The 23,061-nt window shown below is 45.1% G+C and overlaps 2 protein-coding genes and 1 long non-coding RNA gene across 6 annotated transcripts in view; 2 read left to right on the top strand and 1 right to left on the bottom strand.

Moving 5' to 3' along the window:
* The window catches only part of WDR76 (WD repeat domain 76), a 62,909-nt gene extending 58,846 nt beyond the window's left edge, over positions 1-4,063 (top strand). The window contains exon 13 of the mRNA XM_029237303.1: positions 2,744-4,063. Within this exon, the coding sequence (XP_029093136.1) occupies positions 2,744-2,999 (256 nt within the window). The 3' untranslated portion in view covers positions 3,000-4,063. The remainder of the gene's footprint in view (positions 1-2,743) is intronic.
* A 2,868-nt stretch (positions 4,064-6,931) lies between these two features.
* Positions 6,932-23,061, bottom strand: part of FRMD5 (FERM domain containing 5) — a 341,638-nt gene continuing 325,508 nt past the window's right edge. For 2 of the 4 annotated variants that reach the window (XM_029237306.1, XM_029237308.1), the window contains 7 exons: positions 21,570-21,633; positions 20,863-20,954; positions 18,197-18,271; positions 17,569-17,637; positions 16,578-16,684; positions 10,867-11,210; positions 6,932-9,990 (listed from right to left, as the gene is read on the bottom strand). In XM_029237306.1, the coding sequence (XP_029093139.1) occupies positions 9,916-9,990; positions 10,867-11,210; positions 16,578-16,684; positions 17,569-17,637; positions 18,197-18,271; positions 20,863-20,954; positions 21,570-21,633 (826 nt within the window). In that variant the 3' untranslated portion in view covers positions 6,932-9,915. Of the gene's footprint in view, positions 11,211-16,577; positions 16,685-17,568; positions 17,638-18,196; positions 18,272-20,862; positions 20,955-21,569; positions 21,634-23,061 lie in introns of all 4 variants that reach the window. The other 2 variants (XM_029237307.1, XM_029237304.1) reach the window with 2 other exon arrangements.
* On the top strand, positions 10,943-21,603 carry LOC114904015. Its single transcript, XR_003795829.1, has 4 exons — positions 10,943-11,164; positions 12,028-12,326; positions 19,682-19,763; positions 21,310-21,603. It is a non-coding gene; the product is annotated as an uncharacterized LOC114904015 (long non-coding RNA).

Below are 23,061 nucleotides of genomic sequence, written 5' to 3'. Positions count from 1 at the left end.
ATTATTTTGACTGTTTGTAGTTCCTTGAGTTTCCATATCAATTTTAGGATTTTTTTTCTATCTCTGTAAAACATGCCATTGGGATTTTCATAAGGATTGCATTGATTGAATTCTATAGATCACTTTGGGTAGTATAGACATTTTAACAATATTAAGTCTTCCAGTCCACAACCACAATGTCTTTCCATTTATTTGTGTCTTCTTTGGTTTGTTTTAGTAATGTTTTGTAGTTTTCAGTATACAAATCTTTCACATCTTTGGTTAAATTTATTCCTAAATATTTTATTCTTTTTTATGCTATTGTGAATGGGATTGTTTTCTTAATTTCCTTTCTGGATTGGTTATTCTTAGTGTGTAGAAATGCAACTGATTTTTGTGTGTTGATTTTTGTATCCTGTAAATTTGCTGAAATTGTTTAAATAGTTTTTTTGTGTGTTTGTGGAGTCTTTAGTCCTACCCAGTTTTCTAGTCCTACCAAATTTACAATACTATGTTGAATAAACATGGCAAGAGTAGGCATCCTTGCCTTTTACCACATCTTACAGGAAAAGCTTTCAGTTTTTCATCATTGAGTATTATGTTAGCTGTGGGCCTTTCATATATGGCCTTTATTATGTTGAGATAGTTTTTGTCTCTTCCTAGTTTGTTGAGTGTTTATCATGAAAGGGTATTGAATTTTGTCAAATGATTTTTCTGTACTGGTTGAGAGGATCTTATGATTTTTTTCCTTCATTCTGTTAATGTGGTATATTACATTAACTGAGTTTTATATGTTGAACCATCCTTGCATCCCAGGTATAGATTCAACTTGGTCATGGTGTATAATCCTCTTAATGTGCTGTTGAATTTGGTTTGCTGGTATTTTGTTGTGAATTTTTGCATCAATATTCATTAGGAATATTAGTCTGTAGGCTTTTTTTTTTTTCTTGTAGGTTCCTTGTCTGGCTTTGGTATCAGGGTAGTGTTGGCCTCACAGAATGAATTGGGAAGTGTTCCTTCCTCTTCAATTTTTTGGAAGAGTTTGAGGAGCACTGGTGTTAATTCTTCTTTAAATGTTAGGTAGAAATCTCCAGTGAAGCCATCTGGTCCTTGGATTTTTTTTTATTTTTTTATTTTTTTTTGCGGTACGTGGGCCTTTCACTGTTGTGGACTCTCCTGTTGTGGAGCACAGGCTCCAGACGTGCAGGCCCAGCGGCCATGGCTCACGGGCCTAGCCGCTCCATGGCATGTGGGATCTTCCAGGACTGGGTTAAGAACCTGTGTCTCCTGCATCAGCAGGCAGATTCTCAACCACTGTGCCACCAGGGAAGCCCATGTCCTGGGATTTTTTTGTTGGGAGATTTTTGGTTATTATTTTAATCCCCTTACTAGTTATAGTTCTATTTAGATTTTCTATTTCTTCATGATTCAGTCTTGGTAAATTGTATGTGTCTGGGAATTTTAAAAAAATAATTATTTTTTGGCTGTGTTGGGTCTTAGTTGCAGCACGTGGGATCTTCATTGAGGCATGTGGGATCTTTCGTTGAGGTGTGCGGGCTTCTCTCTAGTTGTGGCATGCAGGCTTCTCTCTAGTTGCGGCATGTGGGGTTTCTTTTCTCTAGTTGTGGCGTGCAGACTCCAGAGTGTGTGGGCTCTGTAGTTGTGCGTGGGCTTAGTTGCCCCTCAGCATGTGGGATCTTAGTTCCCCCACCAGGGATCAAACCTGTGTCCCCTGCGTTGCAAGGCAGATTCTTTACCACCGGACCACCAGGGAAGTCCTTTGTCTGGGAATTCATTCATTTTTTCTGGATTGTCCAGTTCATTGGTGTATAATTGTCTATAGTATTATAATCTTTTTAATTTCTGGGACATCAGTTATAATGTCCCATTTTCATTTCTTATTTTAGTGATTTGCATTTCCTCTCTTTTTTTTCTTAATCTAGCTAAGGGCTTGTCAATTTTGTTGATCTTTTCAAAAAACTAACTCCTAGTTTATTTTTTTCTGTTGCTTTTCTATTCTGTAATTCATTTATCTCTGCTCTAATCTTTATTATTTCCTTCCTTCTGCTGTCTTTTGGTTTTGTTTGTTCTTCTTTTTCTAGTTCCTTGAGGGGTAGTTAGATTGTTGATTTTTAGATCTTTCTTCTTTTCTAATGTTTACTGCTGTAAATTTCCCTCTTACTATTGCTTTCACAGCATCCTGTAGATTTTGGTAGGTTGTGTTTTCATTTTTGTCTGCAGATATCTTCTAATTTCCCTTGTGATTTCTTCTTTGAGCTCCAGATGTATTTTTAACTTTAAGGTTGTATGGAATATAAAATGATTTCAGGGTTTGGTTATTAGGGGAATACAAATATGGGAAATAGCAGATCCTGTTAAAACAGCAAAAACCTAGATTATATATTTCTTTGTTCTAGGTCTTCTTCTGTTTGCATGTGCTAGAAAAAAGGAGGGGAGTCCAGTGAGCTAGTAAATAGTGAACAAAAAAGGTGCCATTTCAATAGACATTTAGTGACCATCCACTGAGCACAAACCACTATACCCAGCACTGGAGATTCAAAAATGCAGAATACATCATCTCTGTCCTGAGTTTCAGTCTTGCATGAAGGATGAGATTAGGTTGTTGGTGACGCAGTAACTTAATGCAAAGAAACTTGGCAGAGAATATCAGCATTTAGGAGCAATGCCATCTTAACCCTCTGCCCATGCTACCTGGAGTTATTTAACACTACTGTCCTTTAAAAAAATCATTTTTTTTCACTAGGCACAACACCATTACTGGGAGATGGCTGACCAGGTTCCAAGCTGTGTGGGACCCTAAACAAGAAGACTGTATCATAGTCGGCAGTATGGCCCATCCACGGCGAGTGGAAATCTTCCATGAGAGAGGAAAGTGGGTGCACTCTTTTCTTGGTGGAGAATGCCTTGCCTCTGTGTGTTCCATCAACGCTATGCACCCAACTCGGTATATTTTGGCTGGAGGTAACTCCAGTGGGAGGATACATGTTTTTATGAATTAAGAAAGTTGCGGAGTTTTTGGTTTGACAACACTGATTTGTTCAAATTAATCAGTGTCTAAGGAGCCCAGTAATTCACGTGGCTTAGTCTGTTTACTTGGTAATATGTTCTATTTTTAGCAAATATAAAATTGCTTTGTTAATAAGAACTGTGAGCAGAAGGTACTTTTAGTAAGAGAAGCCTTGGAGGTTGTTTCTATAGGATGGCAAGGGAATTAAAGGGGAGACTGTGATGCCTTCAGCACTTTTAATCAGGCAGAATGTTGAGAAATTCTAACATAAATTATAAAGCTTTGGGTGATCAGTATTTTGGTTGTTTTTGTGGTTTTGATTCTATAGTGATATATAGATTTGTGGGGTTTTTTTTATAGTTTGCAGTAAATATTTATTTCTAGACTCATACACTGGAAGGGGTCCTGAAAGGTCATCTAACTCAGTGACTTTGAAACTTTTGAGTTTTTAAACTGAGCACCTTTTTTCCCCCTTGCCTCTAAATTAAATCTTACATGAAATCCCAAGAAATTGCTGAGAAGCTTTGGTTCACTTGGGCAGGGCCTGCGTCTGTGTGTGTTGACCCTTTCCCTCCCGCTCCTCTACATGGCTCCTGAGACACAGCCAAGGAATCCCAGGGCTTGTAGGCACAGGGTTTGGATCTACCTGATTGTTGTAATCCAGTATGAGATTACCTTCAGACCAGTGTTTCCCAGACTGTGGTTTGTAGCTGTTCACATGAAATCAGTTAAGTGGCCATGAACAGTGTCTACAAAAATGAAAAGGAGAGAAATAGTAAAGAATAGCAAACTTAGAGTAAGTATTCTTTTGTGAAACTTAGTTCCATATGCATACATATTTGGAGGTATACATGCATACGTATATTCTGATGTAAAATGTATTTCTTTATTACTGTGGTACTGTGGGTCATGGTTAAAGAAGTAAAAGCTCCTGACTTAGAAAGTCATAGACAGCCTTATCTGTCCCTGTCTTTAAACTCTCCAGAGGAGATTCAATAACCTGGGGAAGTGTTATGAAATACCATTTTTGGAATTTCTTCATAAAATTTTTTTTTCAGAAGCTATGGCAATTTGAATGTGTCTGTTGTTGGATATTGCTAAATCAGTGACTAATATTACTGTGTGACCTTACCTATCCAACTTCTTCCATTGTTCTTCATTGCCAAACTACTACTGAAAGCCTGTTGTAAATAGCTTCAGCAATATGTTTGATTTCTAAGAGGAAATATTAACTTTTCATAATTGTATATCACAGAAATAAAGTGACGTGTTTCATTTCCTTGAAGAACATTTTTTTCTTAAATAATTTCCTCCTAAATAAAGTCTAAATAAGTTTTGAGGCTTAGTTTATTAATACATTGTGGGAGTTTAGAAGGAATAGGATTTCTCTATTTTCTTGGTGATATGAATACAGGAATTGATAAGCAAGGTGGAAATATTAATTTATGAAATGCAAAAAGTAAGGTTATGTGAGGTTGAGGTATATTTAAACTGTCCTGGAAATAGTAAATGAAACCTTTAGGCTCCCTTTCCCTTTTCCACGCCACTTAATTTTACAGGTTCTAGAGTAGCTAGTTCTGTGGGAGTTGTTCTTTTAAGATGTTGAAAACTACTCTCAATCAAATTAGTACTATCACTTAAGCTTTGAATACTTGGTGGTATACTTGGTGCTAATTGCCTGGCTTCCGCACTAAATGTTAGCAAATTCTTGATGTTTCTCACTTTTCTGGTTTCTTTTGCCATTGTAGCTTCATCAGCTGTGCTATTTATATCCCATTCTACTTAACAGAGTTCTGTCTTCTTGAGGCGGTGCAGGAAGGAGAGAAGGAGGGTGAGTGGGGGACTTGTTTCTTGGTGATAAGCTCTATAAAGGAGCAATTGTTTAAATCTAGAAAGCACGTAAAGGACAGTTGCCTCCCTTAGGACATCCTTAAACTGTATTCTGTTGTGAAAGGCACTTCTCCCAGAGACTCGCTTAAAGCTGTGTGGCTTCTGTAATTATGTGTGTATTATGATTGCTCTCTCCCTTCCGGATAAACCTTTTTTGTTAGCTGGCCTTTATAACATCTCATAAGCATGTAAGCTCTGAATTCTCCTGTAGTTATTTTCTTTGAGATGCCTGACCTTTTTTAATGTGACGTTAAGGAGGAAGGAGATGATCTCATTTGGGGTGGATGGAGAGTTGGTCAGACTAAGAGAGACCACAAATGATTAGGAACTGATAGAATCTGAATTGCTTAAGACCCATTTTAGTATTCTGTCCTTTGAGTTAACCTTTCCACAGAGAAGACTTTGCAAAGGTAGTTCTCCAGGAAAGCAGAGAGCTTTAGGGCTGTGGATACAAAGGTTTAAATACTTTCAGCCAGTGTACAGTACATGAGAAGAGGAGGAGGGCAGAAATATGTGCCTTCTGTATCAAACTTGAGAGGAAGAAGTATATGCACTCTGTCTTCAGATTCCAAAAACGTAGGCGTCTCGTTTGTTAGGCTGTCCCTTCTGATTTAGTACTTTTGTTTTTCCTTGTTAGTACAGAGTTGATGGCCAGTAATGAGTTTTAGTTTTAAGACAGCATAGACCCATAATTCTGGTTCACGTGGCTGTAAATGTTTGACTTTTCAAATGAAAAGGTGGAATTTTGTGAGGAAGATAATATTTAGCACAGTTACACAGAGCGAGGAGTAAAACATCTTAAGGTATGTTTTCCTAAAATGGAAGCTGTGCAAGAGGAAATGTTTTAAAAGTATCTTTTGTGTGTTTTACTCCACTCCATCAGCATGTTGTAGGGGTGTGTAGAGGAAGCCTGTTCATGAGCTAAAACCAGAAGTGTGTTCAGGTGCAGAGGGGCTTGCTTGTGGTTGAGGCACCCTAAGCAGGGGCCTTGAAAGGATGTGTGCATAGGTGAGTCGTCATTAGTTATCCAAAGAAGGGCTGTAGGGACTTCCCTGGTGGCACAGTGGTTAAGAATCCGCCTGCCAATGCTGGAGACCCGGGTTCAAGCCCTGGTCCGGGAAGCTCCCACATGCCACGAAGCAACTAAAGCCAGGGCACCACCACTACTGAGCCTGCGTTCTAGAGCCCATGAGCCACAACTACTGAGCCCACGTGCCCTGACTACTGAAGCCCACGCACCTAGAGCCCGTGCTCCACGACAAGAGAAGCCACTGCAATGAGAAGCCTGCGCACCGCAACGAAGTGTAGCCCCCGCTCACCGCAACTAGAGAAAGCCCGTGTGCAGCAGCGAAGACCCCAATGCAGCCAAAAATAAATAAATAAGTAAATTAATTTTTTTTATAAAAAGGGCTGTAGCTGTAAGTCTGTAGGATCATGGGAAATCACTTGCATCCAGTGGTTCTCACGCTTTTTTACTCTTCAGATCACTTTAAGCAGAGACTCCTGTCATTAAAAAAAAAACACAACCTCCCTGGGGACAGGGCACTGGATATCATTTTATTTTTTTATTAATTAATTTATTTTTGGCTGCATTGGGTCTTCGTTGCTGCACATGGGCTTTCTCTAGTTGCAGTGAGCAGGGGCTACTCTTTGTTGTGGTGCACGGGCTTCTCATTGCAGTGGGTTCTCTTGTTGTGGAGCACTGGCTCTAGGCACACGGGCTCTAGAGCTCAGGCTCAGTAGTTGTGGTGCACGGGCTTAGTTGCTCCACGGCATGTGGGATCTTCCCGGACCAGGGCTTGAACCCGTGTCCCCTGCATTGGCAGGTGGATTCTTAACCACTGTGCCACCAGGGAGGTCCCTGGATATCATTTTAAAGGTAATAGGAACCTCTTAAAATTTGGAAGTAAGTGACATAACCTGATCAGTGCTTTAGGAAAATGATCTAGTGGCAGAATGGAGGGTTGGAAGGCAGGTAGAACTGAAAATAGGAAGATTAGATAATAAGCTAGTACAGTGGACCCTAGTCTCACCTTTTATCCTCATGGAATTCAGAAGACCATTACCAGTCCATAGCTACAGAGTGATGGTTACAGAATCAGAAGAGATAGCGTTAAAGGAATGTATGTTGTTAAGTTGTAAATATGAGGTTTGTAATTGTAGTGGTGATATCATTCTGTTCCCTTCATAGGAAGTGTTTGCTGTTCTCTCTCTTACTCCAGGCTTACAAACACTGGTGCAGAAGCTGGACCATCTAGATTCTCCTTTGGGCTCTAAGACTGTGTGTAACCTTGGGAAAATCATTTCTTGGTTTTCCTCATCAGAAAAATGTGGTCCAATTCATCTCCAAAATTATCCCACACTTACAGCTTCTAAGTTCTTAATAGTATTTATTTTGGGGGGAAGAACAAGGATAATAGATGGCTATAAACAAAATGATTATTTTAAATAATTCCAGTCGCAGACAGCAGTTAGCTGTGTAAATCCCACTGGTATCCTTTTATCTATGTGTTGTTAATTTTAAGGAGGAGAAAGTGAGATAGGCTGTAAGTTAAAAAAAAAAAAAAAAGAGTCCACTCTTCTATGATATTTAAATATTTATTTACGTTTAAAAATAATTTTCATGGCACCAATGATTTTATGCTAACTACATACTGCATATGTAGAAAAAAGTACATTGCTTTGAAGGAAAATGTAACTTAGAATTTTTGGCACACAAAAGGTTAACAACTATATATTTTTTTAATGAAACTAAGAAATTCACATTTGCAGGTAGTTTACCTTCTACTGCTTAAAGATGCAGTACACTATTCTTTAGTAAGAGTTTTATTTCCTCTGATAGATGAAGCTGTGGAAACCACTGCTTTTTCTACAATGAGATCAAAACTAATTTTGAGAGAAAATAGGAGACATAGTGGAACACAGTAAAATCAGGTTAAAAACTTGAACAATTTTTAATGATGGGGAGATACCAAAAAAGACCAGTCACCAACAAAGGAAGTTTGTTATTCAAGCACTATTTGAAAAGCAAATTGAAGGAAACTTTTCTATCTGTATTTTGTGGGATAAGCCCTGGAAAAAAATAACCCAAAAGTTTCTGTTCAGAGAGCAAAATCCAGCTGTAGGAAGTGGCATGGACTATTGTACTGTTAGAACTCTAGACACAAGTACGTACCAGGATATGGAATACTGCATCTTTCTTTAATGTGAATATGAAAGGTGAGAGTCGAGGCTATCACTCACTGCATAGAAACACCATATTCTACAGACTGAGGTAGGAACACTACACTAAAAGGTAATCTGCTATGTTGTATAAGACAGTAGATATCCAGGTTAAAACCAGCCCCCTATTTCCTGACAGCCTTTTCTTCTCTGAGTCTACTTTTTACTCCAATCCTGTGCTAATAAAGCCTTTCCTGTGTAGATGACAAGTGGCAGTGGCTAGTTGGTTCTAAGCGATCCTTAATCTTTACTAGGCTCTCCCTCATATTTTGTCTTGTCACTTTGAAAATAGATGTTTGTAATTCTGCCCAAATTGTTGCTGGTATGGAAATGATCAGACAGGCCCTCTTCCATGCTTAGATTCTGGCTGCGTTTGAGCATTCCAGCAGTTGATCTTGCTCATCTTGGCATCAGACATCTCTTTGCTGGTTGGTTGTGCGAGCACCCTTTAAACAAGCAACCCCAGTGCCTCTACTGGGAAATGATCCCGGATCTTTAACACATGTCAGGAATTGGAGCAGAGCTGACCCTCTTTCTGCTTACACACTGGTAAGGAGCAGTTTTATTGTCTAGATCGGGGTTGGCAAATTATGACCTGTGGGCTAAATTCAGCTCACTGTCTGTTTTTATAAATAAAAATGTTATTGGAACACAGCTTTGCTCCTTTGTTTATGTATTACCTATGGCTGTTTTGTGATAAGATGGCGGAGTTGAGTAGTTGCCGGAGAGTATGGCCCACAAAACCAAAATAAATAAAAAAAGTATTTACTATCTGGCACTTTACAGAAGAAGTTTGCCGACCCCTGGTCTAGACAAAAGGGCAATTAAAATTTTGAAACACAGCACCACCCCCAACCTTAAAAAAGGAAAAACTCCGTTTATCCATGGCTATTAGATTCTATATCTGGACATGGTTCTGCTGTCTCAGAGGACAAACTAGGGGAAAGCAGATCTACATGTGACTCATTCTGTTCTGCATTTGAGGCTCCCCAGCATCACAGGGTGTCAGCGGCTGCTCCACTGTTATGTGGGTCCCAGGAATATGTCCACTGACTGTCCTTACGTAAGTCCTCAGGCCCCAGATGACTTAGAAATCTCTCCCTGAGATGAAAACAAGATATTGTGTGTGAGTGGTTGTAAGAGTTGCAGAGCTCGGGCCTCGGACCCCACACTCACCCTCCACATGCTGCTCTTCTGCATGGAGCCTCAGCAAGGATGGTAAGTGCTTTCCTACAACTTTCATTTTCCCAGTGCAGAGGATGACGCTAGGGGGCAGTATTTCTACATCTAAGTCTTGGTCTCTGCCACATTCACCTTCTTTTGTAGGCATCTCTTAGAACTCCTATTTAAAGAGATTCTTTTCCTGGTCCCTTCCCAGGCTGTTTGTCGATCTTGGAATTCTATTTTCTGAAGCTTTTTATTCTCAGGATCAGTTTCTTCCTTGTGTCGTTTAAGTTCATCAGGCTCTATTTTTCTTAATCCATAAAGTAAAAACAAAATATGAATTGATAAGAAAATACATTTTGTTGTTAAAATATAAACTGAAATAGTATTTTTTGGGGGGATGGTGTTGTACAAAATAAGTACTGCTCTGTGACCTCAACGGTCTCTCAGGTGCCTTAGCTCTGGTTTCTGTTAACTACACTTAGTCCTGCATTTCTGACAGTTCTATCCCTGGCACCACCGAATTCACCTAATGCTTCTGGAGCACTATAAAAGTCTTGAGGGTCTTCAGAAAAAACCCTCACAGAAGTCTAAGTTCATTATACAAAACTCATGGTGATGCCCACTAGGATCTAGTCTAAGGGGACAGACTTACCCCACCCCTGCTGCTGCTGCTGCTGTAGTGGTGGTCCCTTCAGATGCCCACTCTGCTCAGATTTGAAAGAAATAAAAGGAAAAGAAAATCCAACTCAGACCGTCATAAGAAGCAACTTTCCATTTAATCATTCTACACGATGTTTACTTTTTTTTAAAAGCTCTGTCTGGGAAGAAAACCTAGACAGTCCCCATTGTCCAGACCCCTGGCCTGCCCCGCTGAGGCTGCAGTGATGAGTCTACTGGAACTGAGTAGGAAAGCTCCTGCAGAATACAGAAGACAACAGCTCTCTAGTCTCCAACTAGTGTCCCATCTACTAGGTGACACTACTGCGAGAATCAGTAATAATAAAATAAATTATTTTTGATATTTTCAAAATAATACACATCTATGAAAAAAATCAAAATTCAAAACCAAAAATTTTATCCTGCAAATTGGGAGGATGAGAAACAGAGTCGCTGAGCCTTTCTTGAAAGAACCTCTGAAGGAAATGAGTTTTCCCAGTTAGTTTAGACAAGGCATGAGCCTATCCCTTTCTTCTTCTGGGAAACGACCCTCCTAGGCTGTGGACTTTGAGTCATGAGAGGAGGACTTGGTACATGTGCCGATGGTTCCGCGATGGGTCCCATTGCTGGGAATGGGTAGCCGGGCTCCTTGGTCCACCTGGCTAGTTATTGGGAGGATTCATGCCTTCTCAGGTGTCAGTGAGCAGGCTCACCACTGAGCGGATTTTGCAGGCAAACCATCGCCTGAGGGGACAAAAGTATTGATAGTGGAATTGTTCAAACTCGGGGGTCTGGCGGATATCGCGGAAAAAGGCAATGTCAAGGTCAGACTCAGTAAGGATGATCAGGAGGAGGAGCAAAACAAAGAGGAGTCCCATGGTCACAAGGAGCAAACGGAGGACACTTAAAACAAACTTATTCACCTGTTCCTCCTCTGGCCTGCTGTGCCCCTGACACAGGGCCCTCAGCTCTCCCCCAAGGGCCTCCATCTCTGCAGCAGTTGGGGTGCTGGCCTCACACTCCTTCTCCTCCTCAATGCTGCAGGTGGCCCCATTGATCTGCCGGGAAAGCAGCATCAGCTCCAGGCTGTGCTCGGCCACAGGGGTGGGCAGCACGCTGTCTGCAGGGCTGTAGGCCTCATCCGCGATCACGGCGACTCGCTCATTGCTGTCTGCCCGGCTGCTTCTCACGTGAGGCAGGAAAGTGTCCCCGTGGGAGGAGGTACGTACCGGGGTGGAGTGGGCACTGTCCCGTAGGGACTCGAGGCCTGGAAAGGCAAAAGGAAAATGAGCAGGCCTTCTGTGTGCCGGCACCCACTTCGCTGTCAGGCGGAGGCAGCACCTATCCTGCTTTATCTGGTCACTAAAATCTTAGGAGAAGCCCCTTTGCACGCCCCACGTGACCAGCAGCAATGGCCACTGCGCTCTGTTTTGATGTATCAAGAACAGGACAAGAGAAGCAGCAGGAACCAGAGTGGCATTGGTTGCAAGTTTCTTTCTTTTTGCTTATAGTTTTGGCCATATTGGTTAAAGATTCTGCCTTTCTTGCCTTTGGTGTCTTGGGCCTGGCTTTAGCCCAATTTGAAAGAGAATCACAGACTATCCCTGACCCAACCAGAGCTGGGGTCATGGTTCAGGGAGCCGAGGGCCTTGAGAGGCAGGAATGTGGAGGAGACTGTGTTTTGCCCAGCTGGGCCTCATCAAATACAGATTCTGGAGCCGAGTGTCCTCCTAACAACCCGGCACACAGCTCCTTGAGCTCATGAGCTCATCTTTTGGATTTCTGCAGTTGCTATCAGTCTCCTCAGCCACCCAGCTCTAGCTGTCCTGACTTTGTGGGAGGTAAAAACCTGATCTGCTCTTCCTAAGTGCTCTCCCTCTCTTTTCACCTTAGACTGAGCCGGGTCCAGAACAGGCTGACAGCTCCCCTTGCTTTAGCTACTCCAGAGTACAGAGTGGTCTCTGAGACGATCTTGTTGCATCAGTGGGAAATTCTCTTACATTAGTTAGGAGGAAGGGTCTTCTGCCCTTAAAACTACTCATTATCGCTTTACTTTCTTAGATGGAACATTTCTTTCTTTCCAGGGCTCAAAGTTCTAGTAGGGAAGAACAGGAGCTGGTTACCCCCCTCAACCAAACAGCAGCCACCCAGGCCAGAGGATGTCAGAGCTGAGTCACCAAGTGTGGCCCATGTCATAGTGCTCCCAAGGAAATGGCTTCTTGTTTTCAAGTTCAGTGTCTGTATTTTCTACTCCTGGCCATATTGGTGGTTCCAGAGTGGCTTTCCCTGCTTTTGTGGTCCACATCAAGAGAAGCTCGTCCCCTTCTTTTGCTCTGAAATCGACCCTGACTGCCCCAGACAGCTGGACACCCAGCTAGTAAAGGTAAGACCTAACCAGGGCCAATTACGGAGTTTTCTGGTTCTGGGCTGGCTTCAGAAGCCCCAAGGTCTCTTTTAAAAGGTGCCAGTAACATTTCAGAAATAGTGTATCTCGTCTTCCTTGGCTTCCTTGGTAGGTAGCTAGTTGCAGCCAGGCCGCCTGCCTGCCCAGCCTGCTGTAGCCCGTCTCGGCATACACACAGTAAAAGATTCTCCATAGGAACGAACCCTGGGTTACGAACGAGTGGCTGGCATGGGCAGGGGAGGTGGCAGCCCCCTGCTATCCGCCTCTGCTCCCCACCACCTCACCATTAGTATATTAGCAGCAGCTCTCAGCTCCTGCTTTCAGAAGCTGCACGGTCCTGGCTGTATTTCCTTTGTCCCTATGCTATAAGATACTTAAATTTGTATAACGTTTAAAACTTTTTAAAGCGCTTCCATTTTATCTTTAAACAACTTCATGAAGTGGTGAGGGCAAGAGGTTACAGTCACGTGGTTGGTTGTTACTGGCAAAGACAAGGGTAGAATCCAAGCCTCTTTCTATTCCATGGTGCTAATGATCATGCAGTTGGATTCTGGGGAGTGGAACAACAGGCCAGGATGAATTAAGTCAACAGCCTGCACCTGCCTTAAACTTAGGTCCCAATTGCCCAAGAAACTGTTGTGAAATAAGGTGAAATTAAGAGCCTGTCCCTTGTTCCAGAGCCTTTGATGTTCCTCTGTTCTCTGTTTTCCCCAGCGTTCCTCCCTTCTTCCCTCATTTGCATGTGTGTAGCATGAGAAACACGTACCTGGGAGTGTGAAATGGGTTTCGGATAAAACAAACCTTTCCAGGCTCTGATCTTACATGTTGCTGGCTCAGCTCCTTTCCCAAGTACTCTTCTGGCTCCCTGTTCTCTGGAACCTCAGCCCTGTTGCACAGGGCACCTCACACCCTTTCAAGGGCTGTCCCCTCACAAGGACAGCTCTGACTACCAGATCTTCCAATGTATGACCAGCATAGCTGCCGGAAGCCACTTAGTGCAATCATAGCCTGGCCTACAATTCAGCCCTAAGCCTGCTGGGGAAGGTGAGGGGCAAAGGCTGTGACATCAGAAAGAGCTAATCAGTGGGACACCAGAAGCCACATTATAGTGAGTTGTTGGTGCTCTCAGTAAACAAGATAATGGCTACATATGTGTTTCTAAGTAGAGAGCCTGACAAACAAAATTACTCAGTAAATGTTAGTCTTCTGTTCCCCCAACAGACCTCACCTATAAAGTTAAGGTTATTCCTATGCTAGGTTAGTCCTGTACAGAATTTCAGGTTTCACTAGAAACCACCACTCGCCTCAAACCTGTTATTCTGGGATGGATGGGGTGGGTGCCGTGGGTGGGATCTGGGTGAGTGGCACAGCAAACAGAGGGTGTCTTTTTACCTTGGAGGTGCTCCAGCTGATCGCCTTGCCCAGAGGTGGCTCCCAGGGGGCCAGGGGGCACAGTGGTCAGGAGCCTACCCTGGAGCCGGGGCCCCATCCTCAGGATGCGCACACTCAGGGGCCGAAGGCAGTGATTAGTCAACCGGAGCTGAACTCGGACTCTGGTGTGAATCTTAATCAGACTCTTCCCCATAGTGGCCCAGGAAGGCAGGTACTTCTTCAGTGGAAATCAGCTGATCTCTTCATGGGAACCAGCCAGGCGGGGAAGGTACAGAGGGAAAGGATGGGAAACCAACTGATCTCACGCCATGGCAGCCCTTTCGCAGTGCCTCCCATGCTGGAGAGAAAAGGTTGGCTCTGAGAGTCTCAGAGCAGACTGAGCTGCAGGGAAAGAGCAGCTCTGAGAGGCCAGCGTTATCAGGGGACTGGATTCAGTCAGAAGGACTTACAGCTATAAAAGGTAATGGTTTCCCAGCCAGTAGCTGTTTCCCTGAGGCCCGTATAAGGGCCCCAGACCTCTCAGAGGGTGAGGAACAGAGAGGGCAGGGAATAATCCCAGAGAGTAGGGGAAATCGGGACTGTACCAGAAAATCCAGGATGTGAAGCTACAAAGAAAATGGCTTTGGGTTGGGTGGCTCTGAAGTGTAAGGCGGTGGCTCTGGGGCTGGAAATGGGCTGCGTCCCCTCCTCCACTGGGATCTACGCTATTTGTCTGGCTGCCCCATGGGGCACAATGGGTGAAAGGAACTGACATACCTGAATGTCCTCTCTGCGTCAGGCCTGTGCTAATAACATGTGTTATCTTGGCATCCCCTAGAGCAGAGGGCAGGGCCAACCAATGCAGTCTTCTTTTTAAGGGTCTCAGTTCATTGAGATTACATGGTTTCATTCAAACTGTAACGTTACGTTAATGTTTTTTGCAATTTTCCCCACTGTTTTTGGAGATAGCAAACAAAGCTTTCCCCTGGAAAAGGCAAATGGTTTCTGTGATATTAATTTATGTGCCATATGGACTATAGGAAAGACAATCCCTGATGGAGCGTGAACCAATTTCAAATGTCCATAACTTCCTGGGCGTTTTGATGGTTTGTGTCCTTCCTCTGAGGTCCCCATTGAGTCCCTCTCACCCTTCCCTGCCTGGTTGGGGTGAACAGTGAGGGTCAGCCGTGTTAGGTGCTTTAAAGGCAAAACCCCCTCTTGAGAGATGATGCAGCTGAACTCTCACCTCCTGAAATAATCCATTCTTTATTTCCCCAGACTTGATGATCCCTGCACTGATAGAGCTGCTCAACTGCTAAAATCTTGTATTTTTTTTCACATCCAAACCAGATGTACATCTGCCTCTCCTCACCCTGAATTACATTCTGCCTGTGAGTTTCATTCCTGCCAGGGCAGTTCTGAGCTTCTACCCACGCCCTTCTGAGTCTAATGGGCCTCGAGGGCCATGACCAAGGATGAAGACTGTGCTTGTCTATAGGCACCACTGGGCATGGGGTGTAAGGAGCACGTTGGCTTGGGGAGTAGCACGTGGAGGCCTGCTGTGTTATAATCTGCCAGGTGTGAAGTTCTGAGCCTAAGCTTTTGAGGCCGTGCCCTGGCCCTGGGGTGGGGGTGGGGTCTCTGCTCTAATAGCTTTCTGCACCCTCCCCTGGCATTTTGTAAGCATGGGTGACAGTTTTGGATGTTGAGGAGCCTACTGCTGCTACAATGGGAGAAGACAGGTTCTGGGAGGAGGCTGAAGGCACAGCCAGAGCTGGTTGGGAACTGAGGCAGCCTCACAGCTCGTCTTGGGGGAGCTTGAGGATGGTTCTCCCCACCTCTGAGTTGTTTTGCTAACCCTGCTTGGCAGCTACTCCAAATGAGTTATATCCCCACATGGATGGCCTCAGTCTTCCCTCTTCTGGGAATGCTGGTTTTACTGGACATTCTTCCATATGCTGGGGAGCAGTAATGCCTGAGGCTGCTCTCCTATGTGATACCTGCATTAGGGCCAGCTTCCCCCAGGGGCTGGCCTTTTCTCTGGGAGGACAGCTGTCCCGACTTTCTGCAAGAGCCTTGGGATGAACCTGGTGGCTTCAGCCTCAGGACAGACGGGAACAAGGGCCACAGAGAGGGGAGAAAGTTATGCTTCCTCAAAAGAGGAGAAGACAGTCCACTTTCCTGAGATGCACACCCCAAAATAAGAGAGCTGGGCTCACTTCTCCCGCTCAGCCTAAGATAGGAGGGAAAACCAGGGGGCTGTGTCTGATGATGGCCAGACCTCAATAATTCCATACCTTGCATAGCCATTATACTTGGGAGTTTCCAAGGCACCTTCCCCCACCCCCCACCCCTTTCTACAGTGGGGGCAACAGGCTCAGAGAGGTTAAGCAACCTGCCCAGAAAATGTGTGGCAGAGCTCCTATTTTGACCTCATCCTTGACTTCCTGACCAGGGCTCTTTGCATTGTGCTTGCTGCCTACCCAGTAAATGCTTTCATCTCTTTAAAGTACTTGCGTGTACATCAGCTTCCTTGAAATCCATGGGGTTTTACAAATGGAGCAACTAAGGTACTCACATAAATAAGGCCTTTGATGGTGGTTCTCTCCCAAAGGTTTAGTCTAATACTCTCAGATCTACAAACCCCTCCTGGACCACAGCTCATCAGGGCTGGATGGGATTACCCTTCACCTGACACCCAGCTGGTGTTCCCATTGACTGGATGAAACATTCTCCCTACCATTGGAGAAACTTGCTGCTGTCTCTAGTGAAATTCACTTCTTTTCAAGGTCCCTGTGAGGAACCGGTCCAGGTGACAACTTGGAGGAACCCCAGGTCCTCTCCAGAGCTCATGCTCACCTTCCATGATGGAGATGTGAACAGCTCTTCTCCGGGTCCTGGGGACGCTGCTCAGCCTTGGGCCATGGGTTATGGAGGGACAGCTGCGGCTGGGGACCATCCCTGCTCTGAGGTTAAAGAAAAAAAGAATTCTGTTGACTTAGTGCACTGACAAATGTGGTCAGGGCTCAGAGTTGAGGACTGGTTACTAGAATTGCCTGGCTGTGTTAAGGTTTGTTTTGTTTTTAAAAATCTTTAATACCTGCTTTCTGCCTTTAGTCCCTGAATCCCAGTCAGAGACACTACTTCAAACTTGTCAACCTCCTTATATCCCAGACCTACCCGAAACTTTCTTTAGTGTGGCAGTGGTGCCGCTGGTCCCTGGGCAGGATTGTCAGAGGGTAGAGCCCCAGGATATGCGGTGCTCCTAAAAATGTGCCTAAGACTGATATGCGGCCTCCCCTGACTTCCCACAGAGGGCAGGGGGGTCCGTGTGAAGGCAGGTAGTAATGCTCCCATTCCCAGAGGTCAGTCTGGTTGGCAAACCCCAGACCTTTTGGCCAATCATATTCTCCCTCAGTCTTACCAGGTTTTAGGAGATGGCCTCCTGGAAATTTATGATTTACAGTTACACATAAAGCATGGATCCTGAAACTATTTCAGACCTAGTGTGACTGGCTTCCTGTCATGCACTGTTTCCAGAGCCAATGAAATCTTGCTGCTTGGGCATGTCCTCCAAGGTCTATGACCAATTTCAGGACTTGGGATGATGGTAGAGAATTACCCAGGAAGGTGGCTCCTGGGTCTGATGTACTGTCTGCATTAGCCCACCTTCCCTCATTCTCCAGGGTCATCCTGTTCCCATGCCTTTGGCTGAGATGGGTCTCTTCACCCTGCTGACCTGTTTGGAAGCCATCATGGCCAGAATCTTCACAGTACTCAAACTGCTGGCTCTTTTAAGAGTCCGAGATCTGAGCTGGACCTGGTTTGGGGATAAGCCCCTGGTGCCTACCTGTGTATTTCTGGTGGCTCCCGTTTGATCTTGGCACTGGACTCCATCACTTCCTTTGCAACTCGGCCACTATAAGTAGTATAAATAAAACAAGCAGCAAGAAATGAGACAGTGTTCCAGGACTGAGCTCCTCTGTAAGATCTCAGATACTTGAGCTGAATTGGGAAGTGGCCTCTTTGGCCTACCCCTTCTCAATGTTTAGGCCACTGAGTAGGGCTTGCTTGCTGGGGTAAAGAGCTCTAAGGCGTCCTGACAGCTCTCTGTCTCTGAGGTCTTTGGGATCTTCCATCCTCATTTACGAATGATTCCTCATTGTCCAGCGTGTTCCAGAAATATTGCAAAAAAATGAAATCTTTAGATAGAAATGAAAGGAATCACTCTTACAGTTCTTATTTTGCTGCTTTTGTAAGGGCAGGAGAAGACACTCATTTTAACCCCTACAGGCAAACAGCTGCAGGGAAGGAAAGAAATAGTCAAAGGGTTAGGAGACAGGAGAATCGGATGGAAACCTCACACTTCTCTGGAGGTTCCCAGTGTCTTTGTTCTCAGGATAAGGACCACTGGGCCACCCTTCTCCAGAGAAGGTCTGAAAATAGGTCCATAATGGTTACTTACTGTCACTATTTACCTGTATCGGAACCGGCTCCCTTTAAAGAATAAATTGCTGCTGGACACTGTGCGGACTTGGCTTGACTTCTCCAGCCTGCAGCAAGGCAAAGTCCAGTGTGAGAGATGGTCTGCAATGCCTTACAGCCTAAGGCTGTGTCCCCAGCTCCTTCCAAAGGCTACTTGAAAAAACCCCTCAGGAAAAGGCCTTTCACAGCCCTGCTTGTCTCTGACTCCTTTAGCACCTGAGGGCCGTGTTCACGGTCTCAGTGCTATGGACAGGCGTGCTGCAATCCACTTCCACGTTAGGAGAGTGAGGGCTCCCCAAGAGTGCCTCATGGGTTCACCATGGGGACTGAGAGAATAAATGTTAGGGAAAGAGAATGCCACCTGCTGAATCTCAGCCAGGCCACTGGTTAGCAGTGTGACCCTGGGCAAATTTTTCCTCTCTTAGCCTCAGTCTTATCTATAAAATGGTGGAGCTGGGACTGCTTGACCTCAGGAGTCCCTTCCAGTCCTAGTATTTGAGAATTCGTGTCCATGTCTGGGTAACTGTGGGTGGAGAAGAGAGTAGTGCCCTTCCTATTCCATCTCCTTCTTGGAGAGAACCTAAAGTATATTGTCACATTAGAGACTCTGAGAAGTCGTGAAATGAAGAAACTAGCTGAACTTTAATAAAAGTTCCACCATTTGTTTGAACTTGGAACCATTTGCCCTCCCCCAGAAAGCCCATTAACACCACTTTCAAGGCTGTGAACAGCTGAGGTGGAGACTCTGGAAGCCACCCTTGAGTGACTGCTCTGATCCCTGTACTCCTCTCACTTAGAAAGGGAAGCATGGGCAGAGCTGCCCAGATTGAATCTCCTAAGACCTGACCCCATCCACAACACGTCCTGGGTGCCTGTAGTGCTAACCCAGCTGGGAACTGAACTGGTCTGAAGCCTTTGTCCGGAGCGGGCAGTGAATATTTAGGGAGTTGTCCCTATAATCCATGAACAGCAGGTGCTGGGGACACCATCCCCACCTGTCTCAGGGCTCCATGAGGCTCTGAGCCTACTTACTCTCCTGTCTGAGCACATTCCTTTTCTTTCTTTCTTTTTTTTGGTTTAAAATATTTAATACGTGTTAGACACGTAAAGTTATTTTTTTCTGAGCACCTTCTTGAGCCTGACCGGCTCCCTTCAAAGCACTAGGCCAAAAGCGGGGCAGGGATCTGCCCATGACAGACACTCTGAGTGAGGCCGAAGTGGCTCCTGCTAGCGACTTGGCATAAATGAGGGTCTGACCCAGGCTAGAGGCTTTTAACACCTAATTAGTAGTCATGGAGAACAGTGAAAAGCGGCCTTGCTTTCCAGTGTGGATGTGGGCAATCTGTTAAGGAAAGACTCAGAAACTGAGTTTGGTCACAGGCTCAGAAGCACAATTTTGTTCCCATGGCTCAGATGGAAAAACAAAGGAGGGCCTCCAGAAATGGTGCTGAAATGTTTTCTCGGCTTTCCTTGGACAGCCAGGGACTGAATAGGAGGGAAATGTGACCACATGAAAGTCTTCCGAGTGTCTTCTCCATGAGAAGAAAGAAGCCCACTCAGGTGAGAATTCAGGCTGCCCATTCAACTCACCCCTGATTCTGGTATCAAATGCACAGAATTTATTATACAACTCAGAAAGCCTGCCCAAGAAACAGCCTGTGGGGGCCAGCATCCCACAGCAGTCAGCAGGTAGCAGAGTCTGTTGAGTGGAGAGGAAGATGGTGCCCTCCCAGCCCAGAGCAGTTCTGCTCTGGATCCTTCAGGTTACTAGAGGGAGAACTATGGCCTGTCAGGAGAGGAGTATACCACACATTCTGTCTTATGTTGTTCTGATTAAGATGCAGCTTATTAAAGCATAAGTCATGGCATTCTATTTTAAAAACAAGACCAAGGGTTTTAGCGAAATACACTTCATCTGGCATCACCCCAGTTTCTCGATGGGCTATTTCTTTGCTCCGTAATGCTTTTATAACAACTTTTTTAATCAAAGAAAACTGGGCACAAAAGCCTCAATATACTTTACAAAATCATTTGGTAAGCTAAGCTCTCTCCTTTGCCCCAAAGCTGCTATCTCAGTAACAGTCAAGTCCTTGCTTCCTCCAGCTACCCCACCCCCAGCTCCTGAGCACTTGGCCTGTCACTGGCAACACCTCTGTCAGTGACACACCAGGAAGGGCTGGTAGCAACCCCAGCTCAGCACCAGGCCACCCACTGGGGAGCGGGCCTCAGAGTCTCTCCAAGGCTTAGGGAGCTGCTCTGGGCTGCGCCTGTTCCTTCATGGAGCTCTTGTATTCTGGCTCTGAATGGCTCCAAGGGGCCAGCTTTATTCAAGTCAGGCACCTGTGTGCTTTCTCTGGCCCAAGCCTTACCCTGAAAAGACCCAGAACTGCTTTGCCACTGGGGGCTGTCCAACGACATCGCAAGGTAGACACCTTGGGCAACTCCGCTGACACACATTCCCAGACATCAGCTCTGACCCTCCAGGTGGTACAGACAGCCACCCGGAAAGGGGTCTGAGTTTTATAAGGAAGCCCAGCCTTGTCATCTCATGTCTCCTTTGTCAGAGTTTCTCAAACTTTCCTGCCCATTGTTCCTCTAAAAGTAGCTTCTATGGCTTTGGCCCTGATAAAGGCAGTTCCCATCCCAGGTGTCCACTCACTTGTAGAAGGCTTGGTTCTCTATCCCACATTTCCAGAGGTGCTTGCAGGCTTCTGGAGTTGGAGCAAAATATGTGAGAATAATTTTCTTTTCCTACAAAAAATCCCACATAGAAACAGCTGAGTGTGGATGGCAAAGCGAAGGGTGAAGAGGCCCAGGACACTGAGCCCTGAGCTGTCTGAAGGCTCCCCAGTGCTCTCAGGGAGAGGCTTCAGACGGGGAAGGGGCTGCTGGCTGGAAGAGAAGCCTACAGCACCCACAGGACAGAGCTGAGTTCAGTGCAGAAGGGCACACCTGGCAGGTCCAATCAGAGTAAGTCTCTGCTGGCACCGCTTGAACCAAGTGAGCCCTCCCCAGAGAAAGTGGCACTCTCATCTGGAATTTTCTTTCTTTCTTTCTTTCTTTTTTCTTTTTTTGGTATTATCTTCCTGGAATTTTCATATGGAAGCAAAAGAATCTTACTCTGTACTTCCTGGAGGTATGGAACCTGTGAGGGTCACCAGCATCCCTGAGGAAGTCCCTGTGCTCCAGGACCTACAGCCACCTGTCGTCATCTCATGTCTCCTCACCTCCAGCCTTGAACTTGGTCCCGGCTTGGCATGCAGGGGGCTTAGCTCTGCCTGGATGGACCACTTTGGTTCAGCCCTGGCCATCAGGAGCCACCCCAGTGCCCCAGCCCTCCCTGAAGAGAAGGAAGCCAGCACTCACCTCTTTCTGACTTACGTACAAATAAAAAGTCTTTCCTTCAAATTTCAGCTTGGTCACCTCATTCCTAGAAGCACAAAGAGAGCGCCCGTCATCTCACTGTGGGCTGCTTGCTCACAGCTAAGTCTTGTAGATGCACAGCCCACCCCGACTGGAAGGGGCTCCAGGCACAGACACAGTTTTAGCCAAAATTAGAACTGAAACAAGACAGCAGCGCAGGGGCCTTAGAGAACAGTTGTTGAAACAGTTCAATCCACAGTTTTCTGGTCAATCACACTATAATAATAGGGTGATAGGAGGATTTCGGGCTCATCAACAGTGGCTGTAAAAGGGAAACGTTTGCATGGGAAGTGAGTCTAGGTAGAGTGGTCCTGGGCCATTTCGGGATTTGGTTCATAACACAGGTGCATTATCTTGATGGGACTGTCAAATGTAAGATGCCACAGGTAGCTGATGAGGCCAAAGTTCAAGATAACAGCAAATAATGAAAAACAATGCGACCAGGTTCTGAGGGAGTTGAGTCTTTCAGGTGACTGTGCCACTGGATGGAAAATGCAGTTTAATGCAGACAAATGTCAAACGATCTCAGGGAGGGGGGCAGGGCAACATACCAAAGAGAGAGAACAGATTACATGGAACAGTCATGCAGCGTACTGACCAGGAAAGGGGCTTAGGGGTTTTTGTAGAAAAATCCTTGAAGCCACCAGCCCAGTGAATGGCTGCAGTAAAAGAGGCAAACAGGATACTGGGGTACATCCACCCGCAGGACAGACACAAATCAGAAGAAGTGACATGGTTACTGTACATGGCACGACTTAGACCTCACCTCCACATACTGCTCTCAGCCTTGGTTACATTTACAAAATGGAAAAATGACTGGGGTCTTAGGTGGATGTCCCTGAGAGCCAGAGAACTAGGCCTCAGCATTGGTCACTCCTCACTTCCCTTCCATTGGCCTGACACAGCTACCCTCTGGAGCCTGAAGGCCCTCCTACCTCACTGGGGGCAGAGTCTTTATTTTTCTACCCAACTGGGACCCCCCAAGGAGGTCTGACCATGCATATCTGCCTCCACTTGGCTTCTTCCTCTTTGCGATTTCTAGGGAGATTTCCTCAATATCCTAGAAAGTAGCAGAAAGGTAGTGAAAACAATGTACCCAATTTACTACTGGACAAAACTCAGGGGACAGAGGAAGGTCACCTGTTCCCTGGAAATCATAGCTGGGTCAGGATGAGAGCTCACAACTTCTGACCACCAGTTCTGAGCTAGTACAAGCCACATGGGATTCCTTCCCTGTTAGATTCCCTCCCAATCAATCAATCTCTCATACACATACAGAATACAGTAAATATCAATTGATTGATATATAAACAAGCACACAGATCATCCTAGCCTTCAACAAGCAAGATAGGAAAGTAGGAAATTTTCTATTGGAAGTGTGATTAAATTTACATCTATTACTTTAAAGTTGAGGCATATGAAGAGACGTCCTGAA

The sequence above is a fragment of the Monodon monoceros genome, unplaced genomic scaffold (assembly GCF_005190385.1).
Source record: "Monodon monoceros isolate NGI ecotype Baffin Bay Population unplaced genomic scaffold, NGI_Narwhal_1 Super_Scaffold_21, whole genome shotgun sequence".
NCBI lineage: Eukaryota > Metazoa > Chordata > Mammalia > Artiodactyla > Monodontidae > Monodon > Monodon monoceros.
This window is presented reverse-complemented; position numbering and strand designations above follow the sequence as displayed.